Genomic DNA, 19,370 nt, shown 5'->3' on the forward strand with positions numbered 1-19,370 from the left:
ATTGAGAAACAGAAGTCTCTCCCTTGCTTAAATCCTGCCCTGGCTTCTCACTGCAGGAAGAATATAAAGCCCTGGCCGTGTCCTCCCACTGGCCTGGCCCCGAATGGCTCTGGGACCTCAGCTCCCTCCCCTTTCTGGCCACATAGGCCTCGGGGTCCACCAGCTGAACTTGTGCCCACCTATGGCCTCACTGCCCCTTCAGCCTGGGCACTGGGCTCACAGATTTCTACCTGGCTGTCTTCTTATCATTATCCACATTTCAACTCAGACACCACCTCTTCAGGGACACCTTCCAGAGTTGACACAATTCCTTCTGCCATAGTCAATCTCCATCCCAGGATCCAGCTTATCTTCTTCTTAGCACTCATCAGAGCCTAATTATCCTATATCTGGGTTTTCCTGTTTACTGTCTCTCTCCCCTTTGAGGGCAAGACTCTATTGGCCTAAACTGGTACCTGGCAGCTAGTAGGTGCTCAATAAATAGCCAATTGCCTATTGGAAAAGAAAGAAATGGGGACAGTGAGGTAACGCAGAATGCCTAATTACATACTTCTTACAGCGTCGAGCGGTGGCCCGCACACCCAGCGCTGCCTGCCTTTTCCTTTCTCCCCGATTCTCTCTCTTCAGCTGAGTCAGGGACCACAGGGACCAGACAGGAAAGTGAGTGGCAGTGCGCTGGGGAGACCAGGAACTGCAGATCACATACCAGATCACATACCAGATCACATACCAGGGGGTGAGGGCTACTTGCATAAACAGTCATGCATCTAGAGTCCTCCGTGAGATCTTCTACATTTATGCTGGTGACTAGTTAAGAGAAAAGGCTTATATGTCAAACAAGTAGGATGCTTAGGGAGTGGCTTCTACCATAACTTCCAGGATCATTTGCAGAGTGTCTCCTCTCTCTGAGTGTAAACCTGCCCGCTCTTCATCAATCTTTGTCGACAGAGGGAGTGCTGGTTCTGTCAGACCCAGCTAAGATGGATTTTCAACTTTCAGGACATGTATAATATGGTGTAATTTTAGTAATGAGAAATGTATAATATGGTGTCATATAAACATGATACATAGTAAATTTATGATACTGAACACACATACAAGGCTGAAGTGAAATCCTTAAGACTGTCTTTAAGGATTTCACTTCAGCCTCATATGTCTAACGTTCGCTGTCTGCAATGTGCTCTGATAGTTTCCATTCTATTTTATTCTACTTTATATTGTTTTAAATGCTGGTGTGATCCACTAAATTGATTGTCACCCCACTAATGGAGCATTTGCTACAGTTTGAAAAACTCTTAGTATGCTGTGGACAAGAGGTAATTCCAATTACTGGGACATAAGAATCTGAGATTTTTAGCTTCTCTGTTTACAGGTTTAAGATACCTGCCAACATTTCTGGGGCTGTAGGAAAAGTCCCATTCACGTTGTGCTTCAATTTTCACATAGGATCAGAAAAGTATTTTCATGAGTGTATATTATATAAATCTTAAATATGCCTAATGAAACGAACAACTTTTGGAATTCTAATTCAGAAATTACTTCCAGGGTAGGTGAACTCATTCACTAAAAAATACTTATCCTAAGATTCTTTTTCAACCAAGTAACATTTAAAAAAAAAACCACCCTAATATTTAGGTATTCTTTATAAACACCCAGAAAAATATACGAACAATGTTTCTTAACCAGCTTTTGCACAATACTAAGTCTTAGTTAACGTAAACAATCATATAAACATAGTTCGTGTGTGTAAATTCAGGAAACATGCTTGCCCTCAGGTTTTAAAGTCTACTACGTTTTAAAGGTTTTAAAGGCCTTACACTGAGTGGGAAGAAGGGTCCTGGCTGGCAGAAGAGCCCCCTGAGAGGCCGCCCTGAATAAACGCGCCCGGGCACTGCTTATCCTTCTAATCTTCGCGGGGTCCACTGGGGGTTTAGGAAAGGAATGGCAGAAATCTTCCACTGTGGCAGGAGATGCTGGAGCTTTTGGTTTCTGGAAAGAGATTTTTTAAAATGATTGGCGTGAGTTTCTGTCTTGAATGAGACTCACCACCCAGAGCTGACCCTGACACTTCCAGAGGAGTGCATGGCTTCCTGCAGGGCTTCTCCCCAGCCCCTGATGCCAGATCTCAGTCCATTAGGTATACGACACTTTTTCATTGCTTTTGTCAGTTATACCCTATTAAATACTCTACTGTCCTGCTTGGTATATTTGAAAAAAAAAAAAAAAAGAAAGGTTTACCCATGCCAGCAAACAAATCTGTATTAAGAAACTATAAAATATGGTATAGTACATTTAACCTACTTTGCAAATCTTTGTGCTCGATCTGATTCAGTTCAGAACACACTTACTGGGCAACCAAGAACTATGTGGAATATAAATATGACCTTTATACATTTTGGACTACACAAAAGTATTTTTTAATAATATAAAATTTTAAAAAATAATTTAGGCTAATAAATCACAAAAGAGCAAGTAGTAGTCTTGGACTTATGATATGTTTTATTTTCTACATCTTAAAAATTCTAAAGGTCCATATAGTAAAAGCTATGGTTTTTCCAGTAGTCATGTATGGATGTGAAAGTTGGACCATAAAGAAGGTTGAGAAGCAAAGAATTGACGCTTTTGAACTGTGGTGCTGGAGAAGAGAAGTCCCTTGGACAGCAAGGAGTCTAAACCAGTTAATCCTAAAGGAAATCAACTCTGAATAATCATTGGCAGGACTGATGCTGAAGCTCCAGTACTTTAGCCACCTGACGCAAAGAGCCAACTCACTGGAAAAAGATTCTGATGCTGGGAAAGACTGAGGGCTGGAAGAGAAGGGGGCGACAGAGGATGAGATGGTTGGATGGCATCACTGACTAAATGGACATGAGTTTGAGCAAACTCCAAGTGATAGTGAAGGGCAGGAAAGCCTGGCATGCTGCAGTCCATGGGGTCACAAACAGTCAAACACAACTGAGTGACTGAACAACAACCACCATTAGAAAAGGGACATTACTGGGAAAATTCCAATTCCCTAAAGACTTAAGCATACCTGCACCAATCACTATGCCACCCAAAGCACCTTCGGGTCTAACCTCCAGATGGCAGTGACCTCTGACCCAACCTGGGGCCACAACCTCATGGAGGCCTGGACTCCCACTTTTAGTATCACCTGATGGTCCCTCCTTCCTCCCACTCTATCCGGATTATCTGTTTATGAAAGAGCAATCTCATAGCAGCAAATGCTTCCAGCTCTCTAGTCAAAAAATAATCAAGTTAAAAGTTCCTGAAATCACTTACATAATAAATGAAGTTACTCTCAGATTAATCAACAAATTCTTTTTAAAAATCCAGTGTGACGTTCAAGTCAGATAGTTTGGAGAACGGGTGAGCTCATTTATCATATGACACAACATTTCAAACACTGGTTTTCTCATATACATTAATAGGATAGACATCTACATCAGAGTTCCCTCAAGAAGTTGCTTATTTCAATAATGAAGACATTTTTCAAAAAAATTTTACATCCTTCTGTTCATTTGCAATTGTAATCGGTTCATAAACCAGAACCACCCCCGCAAAAAAAATCAGTTTTATGACTATAGAGATACATTCATCTAAACATAGTTAGAAAAAACAAATAATCAGCATAATAGGCAGGATGAGTCATTGACTGAAATCAATCCCACTTGCTAGTTATGTGAACTTGGGCAGGCCATATACTTCTATGAGCTTGCCCACCTATCAAATGGAGTCAGTAGCCCCCTTTTTGCAGGGACACTCAAGTATAGACAAGTCCCGTTACGGAGGCTTGAGAAATGCTAGCTCCCTCCCTATGTAAGCTGCTCACCCTTTATGTATTTACCATATTTGGTTCCAGGTTACTTTTAAGTCTCAAAAGCTAAGGCCCTAGACCCTGATGCAACCTTGCTGGAAAACAGAGCCTGAATCCAGAGGGGTCTATTTTGAAGGAGACAACACTCACTCATAATTTAAATATAAATTATGTTATATTTAACAGTCCTTTCACTTTTTAGTCTCCTCAATTTGCTGCAAAATATTCATAAGAATGTGACTTAAGTCATGAAACTAATAGTAACAACAAAGTTAAGAGTATGATACAGGAAAATAAGTGCTTTACATGTAATTATGAAAGATGAAATACATAAGGATAATCTCAATACTGAATGTCGATTCAAGGTTTTCTTATCTCAAAATGTCTGTACTCTGCAGGTGCCTTGAATCTGAAACAAAGACTGACAAGTCTGTATAATAGTAATACAGATCAAGTAAATGGCTGATTTTACAGATTCTTTAACTATTAGAAATGTTTGGGGGTACTAAATAAAAGATCTTATAAAACAGAAAATATGGTTTTGCAACACGAATTTCTACCCAAAGAGAATAACCCAATTATATCTGGATGGCAAGATAAATCCCTTTAACTGCTCCTTGATAAAAGGTATCATTTTCCTAGTGAAAAATTAGTCATTGTTTGTATAATAAAAATTAGTTCCATTTTACTACTGACCTTTACTAAATTATTCATCTCATTTAAACACATACCTCTCTGGACTACTTAAAATATAAAGTGATATGTGTGAGCATTTTTAATTCTCCAAGGGAAAATGAAACAAACCACCAGTTTCTATCACTCCAGGTTCTACAAAATGTTCTTTCACCTTGTGGAGCAAAATGGCTGTTTTGGAGCACAACAGTAAAATTTTTTTCTTGTAAAATTCACTTTATTTTAAAATAAAGAGAATGTTGCAAGTGGGTTTAAATCTTCACTTAAAAACTCCACTTCCCTCAAGTTCTGTACCAAGATACTAGCCAGTGACGGGGGTACAACCAAAATACTGGGAAAGTCAGATTTTAAGATCTGTCCTGGATGAGAAGACTGCTAGGGTTCCTAAAGACCAAAAGACTATTGTCATACAACACCACAATCAAAGAAGGCAAAAATGTCTAGGACATTTAAAGCATCTGGCTGGCCTTAACTCTCATCTGAGCATGGGGGCAGGGGAGCCTTAACCAAGTTCTGACCTAGCTCCCCCAGATTACCAGCTGGGAAGGTGAAATCCCACTCTACATGAAGACTAGAAAAGGGGGTCCAAGATCTCCAACCTCAGAAAGTCGCCGTGATTTCATTTGTAAAGCCACAGCACCCACACGTGCACACCCCACCCGCCCCTCACCCCTCTTGGAAGTCTCAAAGCAAGTACCTATTAAAAAACTCCCCCAAGGACATAGCCTTTGGATGTGGCAATTGTAGGTGCATTTCTATTACTATGATTTTCTCCACAGGTCCTCTGGGCTCCTCTGTCACCCTCAGCATGCAACTCACTGCAGTAATGTCACCATTTGTTTCAGAAATAGTGAAAGAAAAAACACTGTTTGACATTCTCATTCTGCACTTTCTTACCCCGGATCTCCCCCAGCCCAAAGGGACACATGGGCTCCTAAGTCACTTTCTCTTTAAAATATATATTCAGTTTTGTTCTACTTGTTAAATACTATAAAAGACATGCATGCTCCCTTGGTGGCTCAGACAGTGAAGAATCTGCCTGCAATGCGGGAGACCTGGGTTCCATCCCTGGGTTGGGAAGATCCCCTTGAGGGGGGCATCGCTACCCACTCCAGTATTCTTGCCCGGAGAATCCCCAGGGTCAGAGGAGCCTGGTGGGCTACAGTCCATGGGGTTGCAAAGAGTATCAGAAATGACTGATCAACTAAGCACAGCACAAGATACAGAAACCGGCTGGAACTAATCTATGCTGTGAGAAGTCAGGACAGTGGTTACCCTGGGAAGGTGGTTTCTGGGGTGCTGGAAACTACATGTTACTTCCTTTTCAGTGCTGGTTACCTGGTATGTTGAGTTTGCATAAATTTATGAAGCTGCACTCTTATGATCTGTGTCTTTTCTATAGGTCAATAAAAGGTTTAATAAAAAGGTGTATGCTCAGTTGCTAAGTCATGTCCAACTCTTTGCAATCCCATGACTGTAGCCCACCAGATTCCTCTGTCCTTGGGATTTCCCAGGCAAGAATACTGGTGTGGGTTGCCATTTCCTTCTCCAGGGGATCTTCCTGATGCAGGGATCTAACCCACTTCTCTTGTATTGGCAGGCAGGTTCTTTACCACTGAGTCACCAGGGGAGCCCAACTTGGAGCTCAAATAACTAGGTTTTGTAAGTTTCATAAACATAAGGAGAATTCTGTTCTGACAATAGTGATGCAATAACTACCACCACACAACAGCCCCACGTCTCAGAACTGCTCTGAGAAAGGGGAGAGATGCTAAGAGAAAGTTGTTTGTGGCTCACTTACATAGCAGGTCACACACACAGTGGGTGTGTATAAATGCTCATGGCATACTACACACTGCAGTGCTTTCCCTTGACTTGATTTCCCTGGTGGCTTAGACAGTAAAGCCTCTCTTCTACAATGAGGGAGACCTGGGTTCGATCCCTGGGTCGGGAAGAGCCCCTGGAGAAGGAAATGGCAACCCACTCCAGTACTCCTGGACGGAGGAGCCTGGTAGGCTACGTTCCATGGGGTCACAGAGGGTCTGATATGACTGAGTGACTTCACTTTCTTTCCCTTGACTTATAGGATTACAGGTGCTGATAGGAACCCTGGTGAGTGAGCCAAGCCCAGTGTGCCCTGAGTGTAGGCAGCCCACTCCTGCTGAAGGCTGTGGTGGAGGCGGGGCGGGGGAGCACAGGACAGACAGGCGGGGAGAGACAGACAGAGGGATCAATGTACAAGTGTGAAGAGCTGAGAGGATTTGTTAAATGCAGGAATTGGAATGGGCTGCTCTTCCCAGGTCCCTCTTCCCTGCCTGACTGCTGGTTGAGGAATTATCAAAAGGCAAACCAGCCTGAGAACATGTCCCAGATCAAAAAAGGGCTGAAATTCAATTGCTGAGATCTTAACAAATTCAGCAACCGCATCCTTAAGGGACTTAAGTAGGCACCACCCCTCCCCGACCCTCCAGGGGTCACTACTCCCTTCCCTTTCCCTGGGCTCCCATTGCCCCAGATCTCCTTCCTGCTTGTTAATTTAGTGGTTGCAGCACCAAAGAATTCTTTTTTTTTTTTTCAAAGAATTCTTTAAAAGGTGAGGTGGAAAGGGGCAAAGAAAGTGGAAGGGGAGGTAATTATGAGGTCACTTTCAGAGTTGTTTTTTTTTTTTTTTTTTTTGACTAAGAGCTCCAAGGTTTCTTGTTTGAAAGGAAATATGCCCAAAAACCTTTATGTAATTCAGTATAAGAAAAAAAAAAATTTCAAACTAACAGAGTTACTCTTCTCCTGCTTTGACTTTGCACATAGCACCCAATCATCCTACAGTAAAGGAATTTAATTGCAGTGACCTTAAACAGGGGCAATTGCCAACATTCTCTCTGCTTAACAGGGACCAAGTGAACTCTAGGAACTGAGATTTGTAGGAAAGAGTAGACCCAAATTGAGTGAGTCCCCCAAAATTACAGCAATATTAAAAACAAATCATAGGAGTCAAATGGCAAAACTGTAGAATGGAGAACCACTTAGCAACACAGCAGACTGACCACTCAAGGGCCCCTCTTGCTGTAGCTGCTTCAAAAACAAGTGGTTTCCAAGGCTGTAGGTGCAAGAAGACATGTGTCAACAATGGTTGACAAAGTACTTACTGCACATTGGTTCATGCTTGCTAATTTGGTATCTTATTTTTTGTCATCTGCAATATAAGAACAAGTACAGTCTTCCTCACAGAGGCATTTTGATGAGTATTTGGGAATAAAAGATGCATTTTGAAACAACTGGGGTCATTCAGATATGAACTGTACATTAAATAGCTACTGAATAATGTTAACTTTCTGTGCTTTGATGATAGCATTGTGGTTGTATGGGAGGCTGTCCCTATTTATATGAGATGCACACTTAAATTTTTGTGGATGAAGTCTTATAAGGACTGCAACTTCCTTTAAAATAGTTCACCAATGACAAACATGCATACACACAAACATACATTCACAAGCATGCAGACATAAACAGTAATAAAAATTGAGAAGCTGCTTGACTAACATTCTAATTCTGTGAAAGTCTAAGGAACTGGTATCACCAGGTACTGAAATATCTGAAATATTTGCCTGAAAAAATGCGTCTGAAATAAGGAGAATTGGCTGAAAGTCTAGGTAACTGCTTCCCTCCCAGCTGCAGGCAGTCAGGCTACTGAACCCAGGAACAGATGGGAGGTTTGTCCTTCAGAGAGGGTAAAACAGTGTCTCTGGCTAACCAGGCACTGTTGAGGGTCAGGGTACTTAATGTAAACATAGATACTAATTGGATGTTTATGCACTGAATGCTAGGCATTCGTACCCTCTTCCTCTTGGCTCCTGGGAGTTGGTCTACGGTCAGGCCACTCAAGATGACTGTTCTCTACGTCCCCCCCCAGAATAGCATCTATCTTACCTGCACTCTACTCACACAACAAACCTTCCTACCTACTTGCTCCCTCCAAGCTGGTGACCTTTCTAATCTTTAGATCAGAATATCTCCACCTGATAGCTTAACAAACTGGCAGTGATGGGCATGCCCCTTTGCTAGTTTCCCAGATGGCGCTGGTGGTAAAGAACCTGCCTGCCGGTGCAGGAGATATAAGAGATGCGAGGTTGATTCCTTGGTTGGGAAGATCCCTTGGAGGAGGGCACGGCAACCCACTTCAGTATTCTTGCCTGGAGAATCCCATGGACAGAGGAGCCTGGAGGGCTACAGTCCATGGAGTGACAAACAGTCGGACATGACTGAAGCAACTCAGTGCGCATGCAATGAGCCAGGGAAACTGCCCCCTATAACTGATGTCTTTGTTGTTGACTCTGGGCTCTTTCTTTGGTATAAAAAGCTGGACAACTACAGCCCAATAGTCAGCACTCAGTCTTTATCCTCCAAGAAAAACTTAACAGAGAACTGACTAGCTTACAAGGAAAGCCCTAAACAGATACGTTGTTGGGGGTTTTATAAACAACAAAGCCCAGTCAAACCCTGCTAAATGTAGGTTTGGGTAGGTATCAGCTAAGGATTGACCAACCTGTTCCACATGCTTCTACTCTCAAGCCAAATAAGAACAGCCAAATACAAGCCAAAATATAAGAACAGCCAAATAAGCAGCATGAGCTATCAGAGGAGAATCTCTGATAAGAAAAAAGAGACCAAGACAAATATAAAACTGCAACAGAGACACAGAGGAAAAGACGGCCATCTATAAGCCAAGGAGAAAAGCTTCAAGAAAGCACCAGCGCTGCCCCCTTGATCTTGGCCTTCTAATCTCCAAAACTGTGAGAAAATAAATTTCAGTTGTTGAAGACACACATATATACATCACAAAAGCAACAGAAGTTTTAAAAGAACAATTAAAAAACCAAAACTACCATTAATATACTAAGAAAAGATGCTACTCTTGAGAGTCCCCTGGACTGCAAGGATTGCAGTCAATCCTAAAGGAATCAACCCTGAGTATTCATGGCAGGACTGATGCTGAAGCTTCAATACTTTGACCAACTGATGCAAAGAGCGGACTCATTGGAAAAGACTCTGATGCTGGGAAAGATGGAAGGCAGGAGGAGAAGGGGATGAGGATGAGATGGCTGGATGGCATCACTGTCTCAATGGACATGAGTTTGCGCAAACTCCCAGAAAAGGTGAAGGACAGGGAAGCCTGGTGTGCTGCAGTCCATGGGGTTGCAAACAATCAGACATGACTGAGCAACTGAATAAGATGCTACAACCATGAAATAAGAACAGAATACCATTCCTAAGAAAAAGATAATTTAGAGAGGGAAAAGCTTTTGGAAATTAGAAATACCATCCTAGAATTGAAAAGGACCCAACAAAAGGATTAGAAGACAAAGTCTCATTCAAAAAATGATGGGAAACAGAAAAAAGAAAAATAGGAGAACTGAAGTGCCAGTCCAGGGGATCCTACACCTGAATAGTAAATTCCAGAAAGGGCAAACAGAACAGACAAGAGGGGAAAACACATCAAAATAACTCAAGGACATTTCCCAGAGCTGAAGGCCACTAGATTTTACATCTGAGGTGCTCAGTAACAGGACATTTCAGAACACTGGGAACAAAAAGAAAAATCCTACAAACTTCCAAAGAGAAAAAGCAGCAACCAAGGTCTCAAATAATTTATCTCCCATATGTCCTCTCTCGAGAAGCTGTTGGAGGGAGTACTCTGCTAAAGTAAGAGTCAATCAGGAAAGAGGAGGACTTGGGATACAGGAAATAGGAAAGCCATTACTAGAAACAGGAGTGAGCTGTGTGCAAGATGCCAGGACGAGTGTTCCAGGAAGGGATTGTGGAAAGTTCTCCAAGGAGATGAATCAAAAAAATATCTCCTGTGCCTGAATATATGAAGGAAATTAAGGCCTGAAGAATTTAGAACTGAAACAATAATAATATAATACTATTAAAGCAGGGCAACTATTAACACTAGGGAAGACAAAAAGTGGTACAGATAGGGAGAAGTAATCATCACCAATCATTAGTTCAAGGTTCAGCTATAAACTGAATTTATACAATCACAGTCAGAAAAAAGGGTTCTAACCAAAATTTTGCTGTATCTATATAGTGAGTGGCAGCAGAGACAGAAACGGTGAATGTGCTGTGAGGAGGCGCTGGAGGCAGACAAGAGTTAAATCTTCCTCTTTCCTACTGGGAAGTCATTAGATAATTCCTCAAGCTTTCAAGTCAGAGAGCAGCAAGACACTGCGTTATTTAAAAATCTGGATGTAAACACCAAAAAAAAAAAAAAAAAATGTGCCAATAGAGTTTAAAATGAAAGCCACTGGGGAGTGGAGAATGAAAAATAAGGGGACAGGAGACTGCTGGAGGGTTGTTTTGTTTTTTTTTTTTTGACTCTATGTACATGTGTCTATAATTTATTTGTGTACGTAACTATTAAAAACATAATACATGCACATAACTTTAAGAATACTGTGAAACATTCTGTTTGCCAGTTTTCATATATTTCTAAAATTCCTCTTTGTTATCAAACTATGAGTGTGTACATGCTCAGCTGCTTCAGTTGTGTCTGACTCTTTGCGACCCTATGGACTGTAGCCTGCTGGCTCCTCTGTCCATGGGATTCTCCAGGCAAGAATACTGGAGTGGGTTGCCATGCCCTACTCCAGGGATCTTCCCGAACCAGCAATCAAACTTGCATCTCCTGAATTGCAGGCAGATTCTTTATCCACTGAGCCACCTGGGAAGCCCTATCAAACTACTGGTGGATAATAAAAGCGTTTCATTAGGTACTAACGATTATATTTGGAAAGACATAAAAGAATTTGATTTCATATTAAATTATTAATACATTTAGGTCTATGTGATCATCCTCTTAGAATATATGTGCTGATTCCAAGTACTGTGGCCAATTCCATTTCACGACACCCATGGTAATATAAAGTACTCACAAGCTCCAGTGGACTGAGACGTGTGCCAGAGATGGGCCTGGAATCAGAGAACTCAAAACTGGATGCATGGACGCTAGCACAGGAGATGGAACAGAAACATAAGTTTGTGAATAATCATTTCTTTTATTTCTAGTATACGCTAGTTAACTCGAACTCCACAACAAGTAAAAGCATTCAGCGCATAAGCCTTGAGGGAGACAAAATTCTTAAAAACCATAGTTACTTTAAACATTTTTAACAACTCTTCTCTTGCTTTTAGGAGGACTAAAAATAGTGAATAATTAAAAAATGGAAGGTATATAGTAATTTTTTTAAAGCTTTGTTCACACGACTTTATAAAGTTGGTATAACAACCCTTATTAACCATTTCCAACCACAGCCAGCTCCTTGGACCCAAGGTTTGGAATTATCTTTAGAAATCTTGGACAGATATAAGTGATATAATTAGCAGAAGTCAAACAAAGCAACTATCCAAACCTAGAATTAAGGAAAAATGTCATCTGGTGACACATACACATTTGAGTGTACAGACAAGAGAAGAGCTAAATACCTGAAGGAGGATGGAGGTCTGTTTTCTGGTGTTCTTGAAGATGCAGGCCCAAATAGTTTTCTTAGGTCTTCCCGTGGTGTAAATGGTCTTTGGGTCCCAACAGTTCGTAAGGCATTTCGTGCTTCACTTATGATTTCTGCACTGGTCTTCTGCTTGGACAGTGAAGGTCGGTAAAACGGATCCAGCTTTTCTAACTTTTTATCATTTGGAGACAGCATCTTTCCTTTTAAAGTGCAATGTTCTTCAGGAAGACACCACACCCTGCATATACAGGGCACAAAATACCAACTATTTTCATCCAGTCATTTAGAAAGGAGTCCTCAAACCTACCCATACATGCTTACACCATTCCTGTACATTAAACTTGGGAAAAAAAAATCACAACTTTTAATTAAAAATCGACCAGGCAGTTACACTTTGAAGATCAGGATGGATGTGCACAGTGATGCCTTAGGGAATACATGCAATTGAGGGAATGACAAGCAGGGAGGAGACACAGACTGAAGTTAAACCTGGACGGAAAGAAGGTAAGTTGCGAAAGAAGAAACCCTAAGAATGGAAAATCATCTCAAGGTCTCCAATCATTTTACAGATGGGAGATCCACAGGCAAGGTGGGAGGGGGGTTCTGTTAACTGAAGTATATGGTTCTACTTAACTGATGTTTCCCTTTCTTTCCCACTGCCCTCCACACCAAATGCCAGTATAAGATTAAGGTTAGTCAGATGCGGTCTCTATCCAAACTATACTAGCTTTTATAATTGTAGATAGGTTCAGCCTTACATTCACCTATGATATATCTGAATGAGTTGATTCAAACTGCCTTCAATTTGAGTTAATGTCCTACATGAATAAATAACAAAATATCAAATGATCTTTTCCCAAGACACTGCCCTCAGTGAAAGAGGTACAGTCATGCACAAGGGCCATGAGGATACACACCCCTCTTTTTAAATTTTTTAAAAATTGGGATATAATTGCTTTACAATGTTGTATTAGTTTCTGCCATACAACAGTGTGAATCAGTTATAAGTATACATATATCTCCTTGCGCCTCCCTCCCACCCCACCATCCCATCCCTTGAGGTTACACATTCTTCTTAAATGCTTGTGTGCCCCAGAGGCCTGGCTAACTTGGCAACACAACTGTGACAGCTTTACATTTTAAAATAGTTGAGATTTTAAAAACTTAATTCTAATTAGTATGTGGTATTAAGTATTCATTCATTTAAAATAAAAGAAAAACCAATCTTCTGAAAATGTTGTATCTCTAGGGAGACTGAAGTCTGTAAAATTATTCATATATTTCGGTTGCCCAATTTTAGAATAACTTCTGCAAAAAAAAAAAAAAGGTTTTGTGAAATATATCCAAGGAAACTGAAAACAATCCATTTCTGTAAGTAGAATCAACAGATGATTCCTCAGACAACCAAAGAGGATTTACCATATTATGATTCTGTACATTAAGGTGTTACTTAACAACAGGCAACAAGAACATTTGTTTAGTTCTATCCACTCTAAGAGTTTTTGAAGAAAAGAATATAATGATAATTACAAACAATATGTAATTCTTTTCACAGGAAAAGGCCAGAGGGTGAAGTAAAAACAGTAAAAAAAAAAAAAAAAAATTACTAGATAAGCAATGCTATTCCGGAAATTTTCGATACAGGCATTTGAATGTAAGCAAGGTCTCCAGAATTATGTACATTAGAACCACTAACAAAAACCAGCAGACCTGGTACATGTATTTCTAATATATGATATGATAGACTCTTTACTAAAAAATACTCAATGCTAATTAAATATATATATATACACACACACATACCAGCGGAAACGATGTACGTAATGGGTTTAAAAACCTATTTGTCTATAAATTCTTACCATCAACTCTAACCCGACTTTCTCCCTTTTCCTCTCCTCTGCAACTCTCACTTCAGCAGTTACACTTTGAGAAACCCTTTCAATAATGTGTTATCTGCACAATTAATCTATTATCATATCAATATTAGTATAGTATTAACCAAATCAAACATGGAAATGTTCGATAATGCAAGTGAACTGAGTTAGAAGTGGGTTTGAGGGGGTATTTCCTTCATAATTATTAAATTACAAATTCTTATTAGAGATGGTTTTTGCCAATTTAAAAAATGATCCATTTGTCTATTACAGTAAAGCATGCCTGAGCCATAACACAGTAGTATTACAGAAATTTTAACTTTACAAAAATCCTCCTGACAACTGGAACGAATCGATTCAGCTGTTTCATCCATTTGGATCTCTGGTGATACAGACAAGAAAAAACACTGTCTTCACTCTCAGGCAAGGACCACTAATTCTAGTGCAACATGTACTTTAATACCAAGCAGTGTGCTAAGTACTCTCAAGTATATCATCTCATTTAATTCTGTGAGATGGACAAAGTCTTAAGCAATTGCACACATGTTCCCAGAGCTGAAGATATTCAAAGTATTACCCACTAGACTGGATGGTGGAAGGTGGGGCACTCAGAGGCCTCAGGGCTGCAGCTATTTACACCCCAATACAGAAACATGCACGTGTCTTCACAAGCAGAATAGACTTCTCAGTGTGAACCAGCTGAGTATCAACCCTGCTTATGCTCACATGCTTTTAATACAAGGTAGAAACTGATGGGGGCAAAAAAATAAATAAAAATAAACTACCATGTGATTAGGAAAGAGAAAGAGATTTCTGATTGGGGGGTGTCAGACTTCCTGGAGGAGACGATGTTTGAGCTGGGTTCTGGAAAATGGTCTGAATTTGAGCAAATGACAATGACTGACACTGAGGCTGGAGTAGAGGAGGAGTTTCCAGGTAAGTCAACGAGTGAGCCAAGGCAGAGTATCAGGGATACACCAGGTGTGTGCTGGACAAGGAGCAGCCCTGGAAATGAAGACTGGAGTCGTAGCAGGGAGAGAAATGAATGGCAGGTAAAGAAAGTAAATAAAAGCTGATAAGCAAATTACAAGATGTTGTGGCATGAAATGATGGCAGGGATGGGCAGGATGGAAAAAACTAGAAGGGACAAAATCAGGCAGTTTTTATATAACCCAGCTACCTCCTAGAGGTCCTCGAGAAAGCTTTCCTGGACAAGCCTCTCCCACCTTCCCAGCCTGTTAGGTGTCCCTCCCGCATGCTCCACAAGGTCCCTTGTGGCCTCCATCAGTAGACCTCTTCCCTCACTGGGTTAGAACTGCCTATGCACCTGGTGTTGCCCCACCAGACTCGGAGCCTGTTCTCCGTGAGAAGCGCAGCTGAAAGTTGGCATGTGCATAATAACTGGACTCCAAATACAGACCCTAGCTAGAAAACATCCAGATGAAGGTTGCATGGCTTCTGAACTGGAGGCATCTGTTAGAGTGGATTAAGAAAACACATGGGGCTTTATTTCAAGTGGCAATAGGAGATCAAACTTAACCCCTTTTTGCTTTCTTGCTTTCGCTTTGAGTTGCCCAGCATGGAGTAAGACTTGATAAACGTCATGACTAGTGGATGGGGAATGAAAAGCCTGAAGTAGAGGAGTAAAGGCGAAACAGAGGTAAGAAGAGAGATGACAACAAGTAAGTGGCACCAAGAACATGAAGCAGGATCTGGCATCTGAGAGGGCAGGAAGGGGACAGAGATGACATGCAAACCTTGGGAGGGCAAGGTGACCTTTTAAAAGAAAACAGAAGGAGATGTGGACTACAAAGGGAAAGTAGCAGCTGAGTTCTGTCCTGCATCACTGTCTTGAGTTTATGATGTCCACAGAAACTCTAGGGGATGAACACCACCAGCAGAAGGAAATTTGAAACTGGAGACCTTTTCAAACAAAGTATTTCTTATCGGTTAGGGGAAAGGTTGTAAGTCATCATTTATAAGTTTATACCTAATTATAAACATCTGTCTTTACCTCTGCTGTAAACAGTCATCTGAAACAGAGCCTTCTTGCTAAATGCAACACTGCACTATTAGGAGGTTTGCAATAGGAGAAAGACTTGTCATCTCCACACACTTTTTTTTTCCCCTGCAAATCAAATGATTTACCGTGATTTTGAATGACTTTTGTGATAATATGAGCATCCAAACAAGCAGTGGTTAAATGCTTAGATGCTGGAGTAAGGTTCAAATACTCTTAACAATTTGCAGCTGTGTAACCTTGGGCAGGGTTTTGAACAACCTCTGTTCCCTCATCTATAAATGGGGTGGAGAGGGAGATGGGAGGGGGGATCAGGATGGGGAATACATGTAAATCCACGCCTGATTCATGTCAATGTATGACAAAAACCACTACAATATTGTAAAGTAATTAGCCTCCAATGAATAAAAATAAATTTAAAAAAGCATGCTGTAAAGAGTAATTGTCTCATAGGACTGTTTTGAAAATTAAATGATGTAATTAACATAAAGTGGGTTAGCATGGTGACTGGCCCTTAAAAAATGTTAACTACTGTCCCAAAGCTATGTGATAAAAGGATACAACAATTAATTTTCTCATGAATGAAAAGTCGCATTTCAAAAAAGAAACTGCAAAAGAAAGGAAATGCCATTTGTTCAATGTTTTTTTTAATATATTTTATAAGTTTTAAAACTTAAACCAGGCTATTCTGCTTTGTGAAAAAAGAATCTTAAGTATTTTATTGACTATCAGCTGTGTCAAAACAAACAGAATTTTATAAATCCACAAAATAGGATATAAATAAGGTGTGGTACTTGCTTTTCTACCACGTAAAATAATTCTAAATCAGGATGAGACCGAAGGTCTGCTGTGACACTAGTAGGAATGGATGATAAAAGACATTATATGTAATACGATATATTTAACGTATATTGTTACACATACGCTTATTTATTTAAGACCCTATCTGTTGCCTAGAGGAGCCCAAGTACAATTTGTGTGACTTTGGCTGGGTCACTGTCTGCCTAAGCAAAGTCCGTTTGTCTATCACTCTCTCATTCAACAAATACTACTGAGTTTCAGCTAGGCACCAGGCGCTTGGCTAAACCTCAGCGTGTAGAAATAAAGACATCCGCGACCCGACCCCGAGAGCAAGCACAGTTCACTGTCATCACCGCTCCCCCCATCCAGGGACAGAAAGGCGACGACAGAAGAAGGGGTCCCAGGTGAACCTGCAGGGGAAGCCTCACCTCCCGCGCGGCCAGAGGCTCCCCGACTCCTGGCAATGCCCCCTCCTCCACCGGTCCAGGCCAGAGCAGAGCGCGGCAGCATCTTCACCCTGCCCGCCTGTCGACCTGCCAGCCCGCTGGCTCGCCTGCCCGCTCCTCCCGGCCGGCCGGCCTGCGTCTCCATGGTAACCGTACACAAACTACTTACTCGGGCGGCCCGGCCGCCTCCCTGCAGAGCCAGGTAGCTGCTGGACGGGCGGAGTGGACCAGAGACTGAGTTGGGAGTGGGCGCAGGGAAGGGGGCTTCCGGCCAGACCCAAAGTACCTTGTGGTTAGCGCTGGAGACACGTTTAACAACTGCGGAGATTCAGCTCATCCTCCAGTTTTCCCGCAGGCAGCAGCCTCCGCCGCGAAGGAGAGCAGGCGGGGCTCAGCAGGGTGGGGCTGGGTGAGGACGGACTGACAGGTCCCCCGGCGCCGCTCGGCCACTGGGCCTGCGCAGACAGCGCCGCGCCTGCGCAGAAACGCCGAGGCGTGGGCGGAGTGGGAGGAGCGTGGGCGAGGGCCGGAGGCTGGCAGGCAGAGCGTCAGGTGCGGCGAGAAAGGGCGAGGCGTTCCGCGTGGGAGAGCCGGAGTGGGAAGGCATCTGCTTTTAAATCAGCAATTTACGGAACCACGTTCGTTGAGCCCGTGTGAGATCTCAGCGCCTCTATTAAATAACAATACACAGAAAAGGCAGCTTAGTGTTTAGGGGTAAGATTGAGGATTTACTGGTTCAGGTTGAACTAGATGCTTAACCCTCTCAGACTCTCCTCATCTGTAAAACGGGGGGAATAATAGTACTTAGCTAGGTCTTGTGATAGTTGTGAAGACTGAGAGAACAGATTTCAAGCGCTGTGCATGTGGCTGTCAACGAATGTTAAACTGCTGCTATTATTAAGGCCTTGCACGGGCGAAGCACTTCAGAGTTTACAGTGTTTCACTGTGTGTTATCATTTTGAGCGTCCCTGACACCCTGTTGAAGCCACCCTGGCATCCCTATTCACAGGAGAGGAAATACAGGCCCGAGGTCTAGTGAATGACAGCGGTAGATTCAAGTCTAGGCCTCCGGTCGGCAGTTTTTGTTCTTAGTGTTGACTGGTGAGAAGAACTCCATTTATGTTTCTGGCTTAAATTCTGTTTTCTCCTGTTAGACCATTCAGCAACACTTTACAGTGTTAAATACAAGTGAGACCATAATCACTCTCCATTCAGGATTGCACCACGTTTTTTAAATATGGAGATTTTTCAGCTGAAGTGTTGTCAACACTGGGAAAATGCCACATCCTTTGGTGCTAAGTATCTTGTAAAGAATAATTAAATTGAAAATATTTGGGGGCACATACTGTGTGTAAGGCATAGTGTTAGGCAGGGGAAATGATATTAACCTGAATGAACTAAAGGGAGCTAAGTGGTTTTCAAAGTACCCAACAGGATTTCACATATAATAAAACAATAAATACTTATTAGTTGATTGGATAATTTTAGGGCCTAACACAAAGTATTTGCCTTCTTCAGATTTGAAATCTTTCCCGACCGCTCTGCATGAATTACTGGTTGCTTTCAGTTCCTTCCCATCCCGTAGAAATCCAGGGTTTGCTCCAGCCCCTTTAGATGGGTCTCAAGATGGCCGCATACATCTCTTGTCCCTGAGACTCTCAGGATGAAGTCTCATGTCGTCCCCTCCATACTGTCCTTGGTTGGAGCTTTGGTTTTCCGTGGACCATCTAACTGCAGTCACTGGGAAGACCTCTCACTGAGTTTGAGATAAGGGAGGTGGTACCCTTACCCTCCTCTTCAAAGAAATTGTCTTATACATTCTCCCCTCTTCCACTCTCTGACTCCTTATTTTTAGCCTCAGCCTGGACCCTTAGGGCCAGGGAGCCTGAGTGTTTCTTTGTAACTTGCCCTATGGAGCTTTACCTCACTTTCAGTTTGGAACTAACGATTATACAATTATCATCTCAGTTGAAACTTCAGTTTAAAACGATGTTGTACCTCCAGGTACTAACTATGGTCTTTGCACCTAGGATCTTGGGCCAAAATAGACCTTGCAAGCACACTGCTGGAATGTGAAGCTAGCTGGCTCAGTCAGAAAAATGTCTGCAGGGCAAGTCAGAACGATTGAAAAGAAGGACAAGGGCAGAATTATTTAAAAGCAAGGAAGCTGCCTGGCTTACCTCACTGAGGGACGACATGGGAAAATATTGCGGATAT

The 19,370-nt window shown here is 41.9% G+C and overlaps 1 protein-coding gene across 1 annotated transcript in view; it reads right to left on the reverse strand.

The window, feature by feature from the left end:
- Positions 1–17,638, reverse strand: part of ARMC2 (armadillo repeat containing 2) — a 126,951-nt gene extending 109,313 nt beyond the window's left edge. Inside the window, exons 1-4 of the mRNA XM_061131793.1 lie at positions 17,440–17,638; positions 11,990–12,250; positions 11,440–11,512; positions 1,818–1,989 (exon numbers count right to left, since the gene is read on the reverse strand). Of these exons, the coding sequence (XP_060987776.1) occupies positions 1,818–1,989; positions 11,440–11,512; positions 11,990–12,207 (463 nt within the window). The 5' untranslated portion in view covers positions 12,208–12,250; positions 17,440–17,638. The remainder of the gene's footprint in view (positions 1–1,817; positions 1,990–11,439; positions 11,513–11,989; positions 12,251–17,439) is intronic.
- Positions 17,639–19,370: the final 1,732 nt, after the last annotated feature.

Source organism: Dama dama, chromosome 28, assembly GCF_033118175.1.
Source record: "Dama dama isolate Ldn47 chromosome 28, ASM3311817v1, whole genome shotgun sequence".
In the NCBI taxonomy this organism is placed as follows: Eukaryota; Metazoa; Chordata; class Mammalia; order Artiodactyla; family Cervidae; genus Dama; species Dama dama.